The sequence below is a fragment of the Pagrus pagrus genome, assembly GCF_965226575.1.
Source record: "Pagrus pagrus genome assembly, chromosome: 10".
NCBI classification, from domain to species: Eukaryota; Metazoa; Chordata; class Actinopteri; order Spariformes; family Sparidae; genus Pagrus; species Pagrus pagrus.
The window spans coordinates 32,788,565-32,806,456 of NC_140194.1; the positions used below are offsets into that span (position 1 = coordinate 32,788,565).

Sequence of the window (17,892 nt, forward strand, 5' to 3'; positions counted from 1 at the left end):
ATGAGTCTTGTGGATCCCCCTTGTTTGTAGCATGTTGGAATGCATTTCCCCCTTGTTACCAATAAAATGGGCAGTGATTGCCACATAGGACTCCGTGGCTAGTGAAGACGATCCATCGCAGGTGAGCACAATTTTCTCTGCAGACTGGAGTGCATCCTCCACCTTTCCTCTCGTCTCTTCATAAAGAGCTGGAATAGCTTTTTCGGTGGAATATTTTCATACCTTGCTTCCAGTGTGTGTAGCATTTGGCAAAAACCTTCACTTTTCGGGCTACACTGTACAGGCGGACGTCGATGCTAATAAACCCAGCGAACGACGTAGTTATACTGGCAGCCCTCGTGGCAAGAAAGCAAGCTTTGCTTTCCACATTGCATTCACTGCTGCAGTTTAACTAACAAGTTAGCATTCGCTGCTTTCGTATCGAGATCAGGGTGGTGGCATTACAATTGGCTTTGCATGTTCGTGCTGTTCTCCATGTAACTTTACTTTTACCAGACAGTTCTTGCATATTGCATTGTCTATCAATATCGTTTGTCCTATTAATTGTGGCTGTGGCATTTCTTAATAACACTTCTTCAGGTTCAAATTTCCCTTATTCATGTGATAAGCGCCACCGCAAGAAGCCATGACGTAGCGACACTGAGGAGTCAAACAGGCACATAAATCTCTACATGGTCATCTGCCACAGGTAATACACTGACTAGGGATGAGTACCTCATAGAACCCCACATCAAAAGACCCCAACTGTCACTTTAATGACAGCAGCTGTGCTGTGAGATCAGCTATAGCAACACTTAAAATAAGGGATAGGAGAGAAAGCTAGGAGCAACAAAAGATTGTAATATTAAAGTATAGCCACAGAGCAGCTGTTACATATAAAAGGAGCAGCAAATGCTTATTGTATACTTGTAGAACAAGCAAAATGTCAGTAAAACACCTCTAAATTATATTTAAAATGTGGCAGCTAAAGAACAGGCATTCCATTTCTGAAACGATTCCTCTCCACCAGCCTCTCTCAAAGAATGGGCCGTGGAGCCCTGCTGGTCTGAAAGTAGATTTGGTCAAATTTATGTTATAAATTAGCCAAAGGGGAAATCCATGCCAACTCACTCTTTTCTTAAAAAAATTCAGAACAGGATGACATCACCGATATGCAACAAAACCAAGCCCCAACAAGCTGTAACTTGCAAGTTTTTCAGAATCCAATGAAAAACAGGCTCAATAGGTATCACACGGATAGAAAAGCTCGAAGTCAACACAGTACAAATATCTGCAGATGAAATAAAACCACTGATTGGGATATTACAGCCAGTAAAGTGTGAAAATTGGCTAATTTAAAGAAATCTAATCTAATCTAAAAAAAAAAAAAAACACTAAATGATGAAGGAGTAATATAACATCTTTTCAAGGATATAAAAATAATCCATTTTGGGGAAATCTACAAATCATACAGGGTGTTTTTCAGGTCCGAAGCTATATTAAGCAAGATTTGTGGCACGTTTTTTATGCAGGACCAAATAACTTCTAGATGTGACAGAACTACATTAATACTACACAGAACCAAAATCTGGTTGAAAGAAAATTAAAACTAGTGGAGATATAAATTTCTGAAAATGACAGATTCTTCATTTTGGCAAAAAAAATAAAAATAAAATAAAATGTAATGACTTCCTGTTATTGATTTGATTACTGTTTCCATTCAGCAACAACTATTTAAATGAAAACATGTTTCCAAGTTTCCTTATGGTCTCTTGGGCGTTCAGGACAAATTTAAACCCAAACCAGCGAAAAATAAGCAATTGTTTCAACAAGTTTCAACATGAATGTTTTTCAAGAAAAAACAATGACATGAACTTAAAGTGTTCCCCAAAAGTCTGTGACTTTGAGCGACTCCAAAGCCTCAGAGTGAGTAGGATAGATGTGTTGTTTTTATTAATTAAACTTTCATTCAACAACATTATCATTTGAATTGGTTGTTTTGCTGTGTTGTCAGGCTTCAGTAATGTAGCCTAACGTTTTGTGACACTGCCTACGTAACATATGTAATAACAAAATAATCAGCTTTGGACCGCAGAACTGTGAGAATAAAAACATCTCCAGCTTCTCCAGCCAAACACTGGTTAACTGATGTCTCAGAAAAGCAGCATCATTCTTACCATTAAGATGGCATCACAGAAGGCTAATTAGGCTGTAATTTGTAATATACTGTTGAAGCAGTCCGATTGTTTTTGTGGATGTTGGGAAGTTAGGTGGTTAATGAGTCTTTGTATTGGTTAACTGGTCCTTAGTCTGAGAAAGTTTAACAACACTGCTCTACACTAAAACCACAATGGAGCCATGACAGAGCCAGAAAACAGCACAGCTGGATGCTGTGTTCATTTGGCATAAGGAACTTTTCCAAGGACCCTGGAATCATTGATGGAACCAGGAACTTTATCAGCATTTGACCAGAGGAATTGGGGTCTAAATTTTGTTCACCTGCTGTAGTTCCTTAGATCCCCTAAAATGTCTCTGCTCTGAGAGTAATAATTTCTAGGCCCTCTTGGTAGAGTCTGCAGGGTTGAACACAATCACATGCACTGGGTGCCACTGGTATCAATATTAAGGCAAGGAGTGGGCCGTGATATCAATTTGAGGTTTAAAAGTTAAACTTAGTTTAGCTTACCTGCAAAAAAGAGAATGTGAGTGAAACAGAGCAAGCAAGAGCAGACAGGATAAAAAGAGGAGGTAGTGATCAAAGATAACAAAGCAAGTGAACAAATAATGTAAGTTAATTTGCTGTCCGTTCCATCGATGTTGAACACCATAACACTCAACACACAGTCCATTTTGAAGAAATTGTTCTGAAGATTTATATGAACAAATAATGTAAGTTAATTTGCTATTCGTTCCATCGATGTTGAACACCATAACACTCAACACACAGTCCATTTTGAAGAAATTGTTCTGAAGATTTCAATCCTTTTTTACCTCTGCATGTCTCTTTTGCATCTATTCATAGTTCTTTTGACACATTTTTGCCTTTTTGCCAACACAATAGATTCCCCTGCCAATTTGACTCCCCAGACCCCCATCTGACTGAGACACTTAAACGGAAGTTGATTGGCAGAAGAAAGGGAAGTTTACAGTGGGATGGCGGACAGCAATGTTAAGAAAGTTGCATTAAGAGATGTCCCAGCCACATTTAATAGGACAAACAAAATCGAGGGACTACACGATATGCAAGAACTGTCTGGTAAAAGTTAAGTACATGAAGAACACCACAAACATGCAAAGCCAATTGCAACGCCACCACTCTAATCTCCTCGTTGAAAAAGCGATTAATGCCAACGTTGTAAGTCAACCTGCAGCGGTGAAAGCAATGTTTAAAGCAAAGCTTCCTTTCTCGTCAAGTCATCACTGCGTTTAGTTGCAATGACATCCGCCCGTACAGTGTAGTCGAAAATGAAGTTTTTTGCCAAATGCTATAAACACTGGAACCAAGATATGAAATACAGAGCAGAAAATATTTCACCGAAAAAGCTATTCCAGTTCTTTATGAAGAGACGAGAGGAAAGGTGGAGGATGCACTCCAGTCTGCAGAGAAAATTGGAGTCCTATGTGACAATCACTGCCCATTTTATTGATAACAAGTGGGAAGTGCAGTCCAACGTGCTACAAACAAGGGGGATGCACAAGATCATACTGGTGCAAATCACCGCTCAGAGAAGTGCACTCCCCTCCAAGCATGCTGATCAGTTGCCGTTTCTGAAGAAGGACATGCATATTTGAGGATGAATTGAAATGTGCTCAGGTTTTAATACAAGTTACTTCAAAGCACTGAAATGTTGTCAGGCTTATGTAAAGCAAGCCTGTAAACTCTGAAATGTTCCAGGTTTAAATAAAACAAGTTGATACACATTTAAATGTGTCCAGATATACACGAAACAAGTTTTTTCATGCTTTAAAAAGTAATTGCATAAAATGTGTACAGGTTTACATGAAGACAAGTTTGTTAAGCTTCTAAAAAGGTATAAGCATAAAATGTGTACAGGTTTACTTACACAAGTTGGTTATGCTTGCAAAGCACTAAAATTTGTTTTTTTATATGTGCCTTTCTATAAAAGAAATTGTTTTTTTTTGTTTTGAAATTTGTTTTCATGGTTGTCCTATAGTTCTTTAAATTCAATTTACAGACTGAAAAACTGTCTTCTATCAGTTTGGACATTTGCCAGTTTATGTGATGGCACATGTGAACATTGGCAAGTTACAATCAGTGTGTTTGTAAGAGAGGCACTATGCTATGACTTTATGCACTTTTTATTCAGTGTTTCATCTCAGCTTTGGCCATTTTGTATTCTTCAGTTAGACAGATATCGTGATGTATTGTTATATGATTGTCTTGCAGTATAGCGATTATTGCAGAATCGCTGTATCCTGATATGATTGGTATCATTTGCCATGTACCGTCAGGTAACCTGTGATTCCCACCCCTAATGGTTATTAAGAGTGTGTTAATCTGCATTTTTGCCAACAGGTAACCTAATATTAGGTTCAATGATCAGTTTAAAGACTGACAACATCATAAATGGTGTTTTTCACGCAGAAGAGCTTCACAAATTTTTGACTAAAGGGAATTTAAAGTAAAAATAAATAAATAAAATTAAAAAAGGGTTTATGGCAACTAAGACCTCACAAATTCAAAATAAAAGACTATTCAATGACTTTTTAATGACTTGCAGCCATCTTGTACTTAGTTCTTCTGACTATTTTGGCAAAAATGGCAAAAGACAACAGGGACCTCTGTAGTGTAGGGATGACCAGCATTTCCCTGCTGCCACTTTTAAACATTCTGCAATTGCCAACATTCTTTCATTGGGCACTGCAGGGACCCATGAGAAGTTCATAAAAGTTGAAAAGTTTTATAGTGCATAATTCAATTTCAAGACATACTGTCCACTAGACAGATGCTTCCCAGTTTTGCACTTATGGCTAAATAAATGGCTGTATTACAGAGCAGAAAGAAACAGTGAGAGTTAGTGGTGTGTCTACATGTATTTGCCAAATAAAAAGGTGAAAAGCCACGTCCTTCAGGTTGATCCCCTTTATCCTTTGCACAATCTTTTCTTACTTGTATTTAACCTTCTCCTCAACATCAGTACTTGGTTCCTGTGTGATGAACGTGACTAGGTCCTCCATGCACTGTGGTCTCAGCAGAAAGTCAACCAGTTTGTGGTTCTGGGCCTTGCACTCCTGCAGGACATCGTCCTCATCCATCACCTCCGTCAACGTCACATCCTCCTTCTCTAACAGCGTGTCAATGTGGGATGTGGTGTGGAGGTCAAATTTCCAAAACATGTTGGCTCTAAAAAATGTGTGTCACAACATGCTTCATTAAATCAATCAATACAAGATAAATATTCTGTCACAAGTTTTTAGTATATATTAGATGACTATGATGAATTGTAGGATTGTTTAACATGTCTTTCTTATGCCTACCTGTGTGTATGTTGGGGTCCAGACGGCAGAGCTCAGGTTATAAAGAGGTGTGTTCTAGTCTTTGGGAGTTGTGGCCCATTCCAGGCTACAGCGGTGATGGACACTGATAAACAGCACACATACAGCAGTTCAACAGCACACGCCTGTGAGGAGGAGCCACAAACAGATGGAGACAGGGGGATGGATATCATTAAGATTTTAATGGTACAGTTACTATTACAAATACATCTCCATTCAAACAGGGCTACCCGCTTGTAGATGTGTCTTTAACTGATGACACACGTGTCTTGATTTGATAGCGTTAAATAGCAGCAGGATGGTCTAGGCTGTGACTAGAGGTCACAAGAGCCGCTGTTAAATGTTGGATACATATTTTATTCCCTATACATCTTTCACTTCTATGACACAGCATTGCAGGTAAAATAAGTTGTTCAGGCATTAGAGGTGAGCTGTTTACAGAGGTTCAGCAAGAGCCTGTTGTCTCCAGCTCATCTAACATCGCACTGTGGCTGATTATGCTTGTACTCTTCCTCCCTGCAATATTACTGAAATGCAGGTAAAAACAAAATTACTTCAAATTTGAAAGCTGTTATGTTGTTTTACCATTAGTTTTGTAGGTTTGGCTGTTGAACTTGGCATCACTTAACCTAATTTCCCCTAGGGGATCTATCTATCTATCTATCTATCACCGTGAACCAGCAAATGTTTGACATTTTTGCCTGAAAAATTATTTAACGGATTACATTAAGGCTTCTCCAAATGATCAGGCACGAATTGTTATCAGCCGATAACGGCTCAAACTTTGATCGGTGGTCTCTATAGAACCCGATCAGGAGAGCCAATGAGATAAACACAGGAGACAGTTTCTCTATGCACTGCTAAAATGTCACAGCCACACACATCACAAGACTCTGCTGCTCACAGCTAACTTTCCTCCTGCCAATATCAATACAGATTTTCAGTGCCCTCTTGGTTTAACCAGCACAACATTTTAGCCAAGTCCTGCCAGCAAGAAGTTTGTGACTGAGGGGATAGATGGCCCGGTACCACACAACAATTCTCATAACGTTAGGTTTCGCGATGAGTGGCCAGCCAGTGATTATAACTAGCACCAACACATCGCTGTGGAGAGAGATAACTACGGTAACAGCAGGAAAAGACACGCTCCGTTGGAGTAAGAAGTAGTCCGTTCAATTTATCATTTGGGATTGTCTGTTTGTGATAGGCATATTTTCGGTCGTCCTGCGTGGGAGGTAGGAGAGACGCAGTTTGTTTCGTGCCTTAAAGCATGAGAGCTTACAGCTGACTGAGCTAACGGCTTACAGCTGACTGAGCTAACGGCTTACAGCGGAGGCACACAGCGGAACTGAGAGTTTCTGTTCAGAGGAACATGAAGTGTTAAACAGTGAACTGCTGTTTAATGTGACAACACAACAAGTTTACACCAAATAAATGTACTGAAGTAGACTACTTTAGCTACAGAGTACAGTTGACTATGAGTTTGGAGTTAGACACCTTACATCAGTGTACATTTTATCAACCTTCTGTCAGAAATTAATGTAACCAGGTCCAAATAGTGACCAGGTGGTGGAGTACTGGCTTCAGGGCAAAAATACATCATTACAAAGACTGACACAACTATGACTGAGAGACAGAATTAATCCGAAGTTCTGTATTAATGAATTCTGTGTCCCATATATACACACATATTTATACATAAATGCCACAAAACTAAACTATGCCTTAGATTACATGATATTAAAATAGTTGGCAACTAATTCTCAGTCCATCGAGTGGTTAAGAACAAGATTTTCTTTGGTTGAGTACAGCTCTAGATTCTAGCCCCGGTGATCTAAAAACTACTGTGAAGGTTTAATGGTAGCTGGCTAGTCCATCCATGATGCGTTTTTGTTTGTTTCTTTTAACTCAGCAACAGCTGTCCAGCACTGACAAAACATTGAAACTATAGAATTCATATAAGAATTATACTAAATCAAACCAGCAGAACCTCAGGGACATGAACTTTTTCGGCTTTGCAGTGTCTGACTTTATGTCCCAGTACACCAGCCACTGCCACGAGACCCGCACATATATGGTCTAGAGACTAACTAGCAACTGTTTAAATGAATTCGATTGTTAACTACGTACCCAACCTACGTATTTTGCGCATTCCAAAGTATTAATACAACAGCGTTTTCTTTAACGTAACTTAAATCAACAGAGCAGCTTTGGCTTATACACAGAATTCTACGGTTCGTTGCAGGTACTAATTTCGAACCAGCCCTGTTGAAGACACATCTTTATCTCAAATTAGAGTCAAACGACATGATCATTAACTAGCTACAATGATGTCCGACAATCCACGAATCGCTACCAAAGTCAACGTTTCTGAAAAAACACGATGGCGTTATAATAACGTTGGTTAAACCGAACAACGTCAGGAAAGGCATTGGCGTTAATTTCAGCTAAAAATGGGTTGGACAGACAGACAACCAAGATCTGAAAATCCACGCCATTATCTGATTTGTATAGGTAATATTGACTAACGTTCCTTACTAGGTTTGCAGCAACGTCAGACCATTTACACATCAGGGCCCAAAACAGTCTACCACTAACGCAACAGAAACATACCGGCTCAGGGAACCTGGCTAACGTCACTAGCTAACGTTGGCTATTGTTAGCTAACTTGGCTACCTAAAAACAGGATCAAATTGACTAAGCTAGCGTTGGGGAACCGGCATACGTGAGCTGATATCAGTGGGCTGAGAAGTTGGCCACCTAAATATCGCTATGGCTTCGCGGTCCCTAATTACACTGATATGACATGTTAATATTACCCCTGTTCTAGCTAGCTAGAGGTACACCAAGAGCGTCTGACAGCATAGTGTTAAGATGGCCAAGTAAGCTTCTTGCTAGCCAGCTAACGTTAGCCTGCTATCTGAAGACTGCTGGCTAATCGTCTCTTCAGCACCAAGTGCATGGGCTGACAAGTGTACCTACCGATAGACAACGGTAAACGGCGAGTCTCCAGCATGTAGCTTATCTTGCCATTAGTCCCAGGCCTTAATAAAACGAACAGATAGGTGATAGGAAATTCCAGTAAGGAAAATAAAGCGTTTAAAACTGATTCTGACAGGCGCGAAAAGGGAGATCATCGGAGGGCACTTTTCAAGATGGCGGTTCCGTCAACTTCAGCGACCCCTTCCCCCACTACAGCTACAGCGTTTGTCACTCAAACTGTCACAGTAAAACTATTGGTTGTTATCCCATCGCTCAAACCAGGCCTCGAGGTTTTATTGGCTACGGCGAATGCCACTACACAGCGTCATTTAATCGAAGTAAAAATATTCTGTGGCCCGGACTAACGGAGTTTATACTGGTGTATTAACTGTGTATATTTAGTAAAAGTCATGTGGTAATGGAATAATATTATTAACTGTATTTAATTTTATTTCAATTCCTAGAAAATTATATTTGGGTGAGAATTCTTTGATTCAAACATTAACCCCGCTCGACCGTTTCCTATGCCTTCTAAATCGAACATGCTCGCAACATACGAACACGCCCTTTGCTAGCCAAGAAACGCCCAGTTTACTGAAGGGGGCTGATTATGATAGCACTGTATTTTGAGATCACTTTCACTTTAGTGTAGAAAGGTGAAACCAAGCCAACACTCAAGACGATACTAAACTGCTTGTCATTATAGTAACTCAAAATTATAATTTAGATGGATTACTGAAAAAGCTTACTGCTGTAAAATTGTAAAATGCAGACATGTTTTTTAGATGATTGCCATTGCATCATGGTTTATTATTAATCGCAGATTATTTATTTTACTATTGTCTACAATTTATCTAACTATCACATTTATGAGCATCACCTGGAGAGCCTGTTCTTACTTGTCTATAGCCGGTTCTTAAGCATATACATTACCACCACCACACAACCTGTTTATACAGTATATTAATTTAATTCCAACTGTCTACCTCAGTATAAAAATTTTTTTATTCTTTAATCTTTATATATATGATACTGAGTTTATTTATATGTTTTAACTACTGCAAAATGAAAGTTTTTGTTAGTTTTCTTCTCACTTTCCATTTGACTTGTGGGATTTTCTTTTGTACATATGACCATTGAAGGAGGGAGCCTGAGAACAAGGATTTAACTGCCAAGCCAAGGACTGCTTCACTGTAATTTCAACTGTAGCATTATTTATTACACTGTATGTACTGTACTGTATGTCTATTTCCAGTAGAATGTACATTTCTTATGTTTTTATTTTATTTTTATTTTTCTGGCTTGTATAGCTATAGTTTTTATTTTTCTGCATATTTTCTAAGACTTTTGAATGGGAGCAGCTGTAACGCAAGCAATTTTCCCTCGGGGATTAATAAAGTAGCCTATATGATTCTGATTCTGATAATTTTTAAAAAAGTAGGTTGCATTTACAGACAATGACATGGAGACAGAAGAGATGAAGGAGCAAGAACAAGACGGAATTGTAAATTAATATTTATTACAAAAAAGACAACAACGCGCTCAACTCCGTAGGCTATATAGCTTCAGTACAGGGTGCTGAATCCCTCTTGTAGTGAATAAACAGAAGAAAAATAAAGGACAGCAATCTCATTAAACTGTTTATTCTTGCCACACGGATGTTTCGGGCAGGACGCCCTTCTTCAGTGTGCATTCAGTCAAAATCACAGTGAAACTGCACAGGTGTGCTAATTATAGGTTAGCCAAAACTGCACAACCCCAATAGGAGGAGCTGTATCCTTTTGAAGGATAGCAAAGGACCACGCAGGGTCTCATGGTGATTCTTCTTCTTCTTTTTCTTCTTCTTTTTAGGGTCCGGGCAGCTAAGCTGCCAGGACACTATTGTATTCCTAGGAATTCTTTCTTTCTTTCTTTCTTTCTTTCTTTCTTTCTTCTTCTTCCGAGGAGGTCATACTTCCCATGGGCGAAAACTCACCAAACTTTACAGAAATGTCCGGCCCCATGCCAGATTTACTTAATTCCAAGGACATGTCAATATTCCTCCTGGGGGAGGGGGCACAATAAGCGTTTAAATTTAAAAACTTTAAAAATACCTACAAAATCAACAGTACATGCTACAGTTTTGAAACTTTCACCAAACTGTAGCCCCAATACTGCTGAAACTTTAGTCCACTTAAACTCATTACAAATTATGAAGTCCATCATTCAGTTTTTTTCAAAACCTGTAAAACTTATAAAACCTATCTCCTCCCACAATTTTTGCCCAATTGTCACCAAACTTGCTAGAGAGCATCTTCAGACCGTCCTCCACAAAACCTGTTTCTCGGATTTTTGATTTATCAAAAATTAAGCCTACAGTGCATCAAAATGTTTGACTGTAAACAGTACTGTAAACATATACTATCAAATTCTTGCTAAATACATTTTCAATCTTCCTGAAAAAAATTGAGAATATTTTGCAGTCATGGTTGATGGAGTTTGGCAAATATCAGAATTTTAGCTCAAAAACTGAATTTTTGAGAACATTTTGAATTCTGCTCTCATGGGAACAGCTGGGGTCAATGGAAGAGTGGCATTTTTAAACATCAAATTTTCTCTTATGAAGCAAAACACTTTAAGTTAAAAACAAATCACCAACATTTCCATGCTGTCAAGATGCAATTTATGTATTATCAGATTTTTGTTCAGGTAGCAGAATTTCTGACATTTTGACCATTTTTGAAATCTGCCTTGACAACAGTGACTCCCTGAGTCGACAAATGAAGCCACACAGCAAATCTCACTTCCAGCCAATTGGCTCAGTGAGTTAGGAGCTGGTGCTTGGTGTTAGGGGTTGTGGGTTCAAGACCCAGCCAGGATGATGATGATGACGACAGATCAAAATATCAGATGTCCTCAACATGAAACACAAGACAATTGTCCTGACGGTGGCATCACAGCAAGCCTCTAAATTAAATAAAACAAATAGCTTGGACTGGACCATGGATGAAAGCTAACCAAATTTTGCACAAAGGTCCAGTCTCATGCCAGATTACCTCAGCTGTAAACCCAAGCCAATAGTCCTGATGGTGGTGCTACAGCAAGCGTCTAAAGTTCAAAACTTTGAAAAATCATAACAAATCAACCATACTTGCTGCAGCTTCAGAACTCAATATTGAAGAAACTTTTGTACATTTAAACCTATTAAAAATCATGAAGTACATCACTCAGTTTTTTTTCAAAAACTGTAAAACTTCTTAAACCTATTTCCTCTCTCCTCCTTTGATTTATGAAAAATTGAGCCTCAAAAACTGAATTTTTCACAGCATTTTAAATTTTTCTTTCATGTGAACAATTGGAGTCAATGCAGTAATGACATAGCTAAACATCAGTTATTCACTTATGGAGCAAATCAATCATTTTTAAAAACAAATTACCAACATCTCCATGCTGTCTAGATGCAATATGTGTATTTTCAGATTTTTTTCCTAATAACTGAATTTTTTATTACTTTGTGTTTGTTTTGTGGTGATGTAATTCCAGTCGAAACATAGGTGGCGGTAATGTGCTTTAATGCTGATTGACACCCTCCATTTAAACTGAAGAAGGAGAATCACTTAAAGTTGATCCAGCTGAGAGTAGGAGACAGGATCAGTGATCTAGTTCAGTGAGTGGGAAACATATATATAAAAAAATCACAGCAAAACAAAGATTAAATCAAGAGAGCAGTATTTCAAACCAATCTTTTTGGGGGGCATTTTTGCCTATATGGATAATACAGTGAGAGACAGGAAATGTGGAGGCAGAGATTTATTTTTATTTTTACAGTGGTTACAAATATGCCTGCATGACAGTGTATAGCTTACTCACTTTGTAAAGCCTCACATGATCTGTCACTAGCCAGTTAACTAAGTGAGATAGAAGATGGACTTAGGTGTCAGAGGTTGTAAGTTCAAGCCTCAACTAATGCAAAATGAACATTATGATGTCAACTGTCTGTCTTCCTGTTCTACACTTTGTTGCTCAGCCTCAGAGTTGCCTAAATTTGCCAAAAATAGCCCGGACCCGACCCATCGCTGCGCAGCAGCTATAATTGTTCTTGTTCTTCTTATTATTATTATTATCATTATTAATAATAGTAATAATAATAATAATAATAATAATAATAATAACAATAATAATAATAATAATAATAATAATAATAATAATAATCATAATATATTGCCGTTGTTGTGATTGCTATCATTTTGTTGTTGTTATTAAACAAAAGATAGTAAATTCGAGATTACCATCTGAAATTTAAGATTAACTGCACTTCCGAACAATATGCAAATACTTTAACCAGAGACTTTGTTTCGTCCGCCCTTCCCTTGAGCACATGAACGCAGCACCTGGTTTGCATAAATCCTCTCCGTTAATCGCTTCTCGCCGGCTGGTGGGGATTCAGACATCATGCCGTCATTGGTGGGTGGTGACAGCCATAGAGTTTATATACGGTCTGAGTGGCAAACAAACAGAGAGCTGCTCTGACGGTGAATTCAGGAGGAAGCTGCAGCTAGCTCAATGACGATGAAAATGGATGTAAATGCCATCATAGAGAAAATGGAGACGGGAGAGCAAGACACTGTTTTGACGGCTCTTCTGAGCTTCAACAAGGAGGTAAACATTAGCACAGCAGCATAAGACGTACTCTCTGGATAGAAATACTAAGTTTATTATACACACTTATGTTCTGGTTAAATTGCCTGTTTTGCTGACGTAGAATAGCTTCTGTCCCAGCTTTAGGTCAGTTACAGACACCTTTTCAGGATGATGATGATGATGATGATGGGGCTTGCATTGTCCTTTTAAGGGGAAACCATGGCTGGTTAATGTAGTATAGTTAGTGTAGATTATCCAATTCACAAGATTATTATTAATATAGCTAGAAAGCACAATGTCGTCATTGCATTACCTTTGATAAACAGCATTTGTTGGCATAACAATACTGTGACAGTCATATGTGACACAGTGTGCCCATAGGTTTTCCCAGGATTATTTATACAGTACTGAGGATTTTAAACTGCATTTTTTGGCCACTTGGGGGCAGAATAACATAGATGTTCTAAATTCAACATTGGCATATTATATTGTTAAAATGGCAAACATGTTAGCAAACAGATTTACAGCGCTGATTTATGATAAGAGCTAGATAGTGACTCCAAAGATGGTGCCTATTCAGTCCAATGAGAATTTCTTGCCTGACACATACACCAAAAAATGAAATGAAAAAAGGAGTCATAATTGACCTCTCTTTTATAATGGTGCTGTATAGGGAAAAATGTTGTTTGAGCTGCAGGGTAATTTTATGCTGCACTACTGCAAGTAGCCACTGGGTAAAGTTGAACTGAGGCTGAGCGGCACCACGTTATTCAGGTTTATAATATAGTTAAAAAGTTCTACGTTGACTCAAGTCAGTGATAAGTGATATATTTCCGGACAGGGCGCAAACATCTTTGAGTAGTGTGTGTCTGCAGAATGAGTTTCAAATGGGGGCAGTAACTGTCAATCATTTTTTAACTTGGCCAATCAGAGGCTTACAATCCTCTGTCAATTAAAGACTAATTTCACCAATAGTCTGCCTGTGCCAGATGTCAATCAAATTTTGATTAGGTAAATCACTTCACTTCACAGTATCATAAGGGTGGTGCTCTACAAACAACCAGCAGCAATGGCAGAGCTGGGCTGAATGCCGCAGGAATTTTCACTGTAGGACTGTCATATGTCAATTCATTAAGATTTAATATTTTCTCAGAAAGAGTCATAATGACCTTGTTTGAAGGTTGAGCCCCCACTGCAGCTAGTTGTTCAGGTTTACAGGGACCTTTGCTTTGTGTGTGTGTGTGTGTGTGTGTGTGTACTACCTTTAAAAGTTTGGGTATTCAGCAGTTGGAATATAAGACTTTGGTTAAGCGCCACAAAATAAAACACTGGGTAGGTGCATCCATCCAAAGTTTAAATGATAAGGTCACCCAAAAATTAAAATTCAGTCATTATCTACTCACCCTCGTGCAGATGGAAAGACGAGTGAAGTTTTGTAGTCCACAAAACATTTCCAGAGCTACTCCTAAAAGGGCTTGTTTGTTCTTCTGAAAGAGCACATTATTGATTTGAACAAGTCAGGAAAGTCACTTGGAGTCTTTTCAAAGCAGTTACAGGTCTGGAGGAAAACTCTGTGGTCACATGAAACAAAAACTGAGTTGTTTGGCCACAATGAGCAGCAATATGTTTGGAGGAGAGAAGGTGAGACCTTTAACCCCAAGAACACCAAACCTTCTGTCAAGCATGGTGCTGGTAGTATTATGCTGTGGGGCTGTTTTGCTGCCAGTGGATCTGCTGCTCTACAGAAAGTAAATGGAATAATGAAGAAGGAGGATTATCTCCAAATTCTTCAGGAAAACCTAAAATCATCAGCAGAAGATTGACTCTTGGGTGCAGCTGGGTGTTCCAACAGGACAATGATCCCAAACACACATCAAACGTGTTAAAGGAGTGGCTGAATCAGGCTACAATTGAGCTTTTGGAGTGGCCTTCACAAAGTCCTGACTTGAACCCCATCAGAACATATGGACTCTGCAGAAGAAATAAGTCTGTGCCAGGAAGCCAACAAATTTAGGTGAAGACTAAAAACTGAATTTTCAGAAGACCTCAAATCCTACTGTACTATTAGTATGTGTTCCTCTCATTACATCTCAGAAAAATGAGAGATGTAGAAATCACTGGAAATGAAGACTGCTGTGACTTCTGTATCTTTTTGTGGCTTTTTTAATTGTGACGTATTTCCAATCAGATAGTGTTGTGGGCGGGACATTGTGTGAGAGGATGTTGCATCAGAGCCAAAGTAGCACATTTTTAAATATGTTTATTTTATCAGCAAGCCGACAGAAAAAATCACTGATACCAATAATCGAAAAAATGCTGAATAATGATAATCGGCAACTGATAATCGGCCTACACCTACTGTGTGTGGTGTACTGCTGTAAAGCGCTGCTCACGGAGATGCTAAAGCTTGCTCACCGAAGTTACGTAGTTCAGAAACAAGTGATGGGGGGCTGAGTGGCTGAGACAGAGACACCATTCAGCCATCACACATCACTGTCACATTAAAATGATTTTGTAACTTTTATTTTAAGGTAAAACATAATGTTGCTTTATGCAAAAAACGGGGAAAGAAGGGAATGGTACTTTTTCATTTCTGAGGAACGGCTGCAAGTCAAACACCTCTATACAAGGTAGGGCAAACCTGTGAGGCAACACTTAGGCACTTAGAAACTGTTTGTGAAGCATGCTGCACCACTTGCTGCTGCTTGTTAGCTTATGCTTTGACAGCAAGCAAGCAACTGTGAACTGTATAGATGGGCATGTCAACCCTTTCATCCCCACCTCTCTTCTTGACCTGGAGACATTATAGTAAGAAAATCATCCAGAAACAATTAAAGGAAAGGAGACAAATATATATGGCTCTGGCCACGAGTGTCTCAACATCTAACACGCCAATCTATAATGTATAATAACGTATTCATTTGGGTCCCACCCTATAACTGCTGGGCGCAAACCTGTCTACAAAAAGTGCTTTTAGCATGCCTGGATTCAGTGGGCAGGGCCTGTGACTGCGATCTATGCCATGTTGAGCCACTGGATTCATGAAAATAGAATCCTCAATCTCAAAGTGGGTGTGCTTCATATGTTTAATCTGCCACTTGACCTTAACAACATGCTATATGTGAGCCAGGTGAGCGCTGCCGCATGGTTCTCTCAGTCACAGAGATTTGTGCTGTGTGGGAGCTGATCTTGCAGGCAATAGGATTAGATTATCTGATACACAAATAGTCTCCTACAGCCTGGTCAAATCCTACTGTACTATAGAGCTCTGAGAGATCCTCATCTCTCAGAGCTCTATAGTACAGTAGCTTAGTGTTACAGGAGACTAGGGTCTATAATCTGCATGGTCTCTATTATATACCTTTCTCGGTATGCACAGTTTTCCTCTGTTTTTAGCCCGCTCTGGTTTATTCAGCATTCTTTACAAGAACGTAACAACATAAATGTCTCAAAAATCATTAAACCTTATTAAACATCATCAATCAAGGCACACATCATATGCACAGTGAGTGAATTTACTTTTTTATACCACTGCCATTGAGAATTCTGGGTTCTGGCTGGTGTGGATTCATTTTTGGTAACTGGAAAGTAACTGGACACTTATGACATACGTGTTTGTTTGTAGGTCTAAGTCAATGCAGCAATATTAAATTGTAGATAAAGAAAGCAACAGTGAGGCTTAGTTCAAGAGCTTGGTGCTCGGGTAATTTGTTGTTTGTATTTTATTAACAGCAACTGAGAAAACAAAAAATACCCTCTCAGTGAGAACCAAGCAAATGTTTGTTTTTGTTTTTTTCAAAGATATTTGTGTGAATTTGGATGTCCAAATCAACATCAGAGTTACTTTTAAAACAAACTTAGCTGCAGTTAAAGCTGGTAGCCTACTTCTGACGGACAGCTGCAGAGGAAATGAAGAGATATGGAGAGAGAGGTCCCAGGTAAGAGTGAAGGAGTGAGAGACACAGCAGGACACTGTCCATGTTTGTCAGTGACAGAGGGAGGGGGAGACAAAAGCAGCGTTTGTCTCAGAGAGAGAGTAAGCGCTACATAACATTATCTCTGCAGGAAACACAGTTTTGATTATATTGTGTAGCAGAATGTAGTATTATCTTCTATTCTTGAGATTGAAAGCAGTCAGTTAATCGCTCTTTTTTCCCCTGGTTTCAAAACTTTTCAGGTTTTTAGAAGTCCTTTTTAAAAAGCCTTGTAAACCCCTTCTTGTTGTTAGATGTTCCCTATCATTTTGTTGGCACCAGTAAAGGTGTGATAATACCCTAAAGTCTATGGGCTCTCGTCTTAAGCTCGGCGCAGTGGCACACCAATGCAGTTGTCATTTTCACGCCCAGCGGCCACGCTATGTAAATAGTAGGGGTGTCACGATTCTCCAAATCCTCGATTTGATTTTAAGGTCACGTTTTTTTAAAATTTTCGATTCTCAATCTTTTTTTCTTTTTTTTTCTTTTAGAGATGGCTGTTCTGTGTGTGTGGTTAACTTGTGATCTGGCCTTGGTGTACATGACGAGGTGCAATCGTGGCACAACTGAATGCATTTAACATTTATAAAGGAGAGAGGTTCTACTTGTTCAACATATTTAAAAAAACATTCAGTCACTGCTACAGGTGTAATCAGTCATCCAATCAACCATGTGTATGCATGTGTGAAGTTTGGCTATATGTTGGAAATTCTTAAAGTGAGAGGCTGAGGATTTGAATCACTGACCATGGGATCATGAGCTCTGTGCTCAGATACAGGAGAAATTATATCCACCACATGTATGCATGTGTGAAGTTTGT

The 17,892-nt window shown here is 38.9% G+C and overlaps 2 protein-coding genes across 5 annotated transcripts in view; one reads left to right on the forward strand and one right to left on the reverse strand.

Moving 5' to 3' along the window:
- The window catches only part of ppp6r3 (protein phosphatase 6, regulatory subunit 3), an 81,077-nt gene extending 72,321 nt beyond the window's left edge, over positions 1-8,756 (reverse strand). Inside the window, exons 1-3 of one of the 4 annotated variants that reach the window (XM_084364646.1) lie at positions 8,479-8,756; positions 5,479-5,621; positions 5,111-5,344 (exon numbers count right to left, since the gene is read on the reverse strand). In XM_084364646.1, the coding sequence (XP_084220772.1) occupies positions 5,111-5,337 (227 nt within the window). In that variant the 5' untranslated portion in view covers positions 5,338-5,344; positions 5,479-5,621; positions 8,479-8,756. The remainder of the gene's footprint in view (positions 1-5,110; positions 5,345-5,478; positions 5,622-8,478) is intronic. The other 3 variants (XM_084364647.1, XM_084364644.1, XM_084364645.1) reach the window with 3 other exon arrangements.
- A 4,063-nt stretch (positions 8,757-12,819) lies between these two features.
- The window catches only part of ric8a (RIC8 guanine nucleotide exchange factor A), a 36,414-nt gene continuing 31,341 nt past the window's right edge, over positions 12,820-17,892 (forward strand). The window contains exon 1 of the mRNA XM_084364103.1: positions 12,820-13,116. Coding sequence (XP_084220229.1) covers positions 13,021-13,116 — 96 coding nt within the window. The 5' untranslated portion in view covers positions 12,820-13,020. The remainder of the gene's footprint in view (positions 13,117-17,892) is intronic.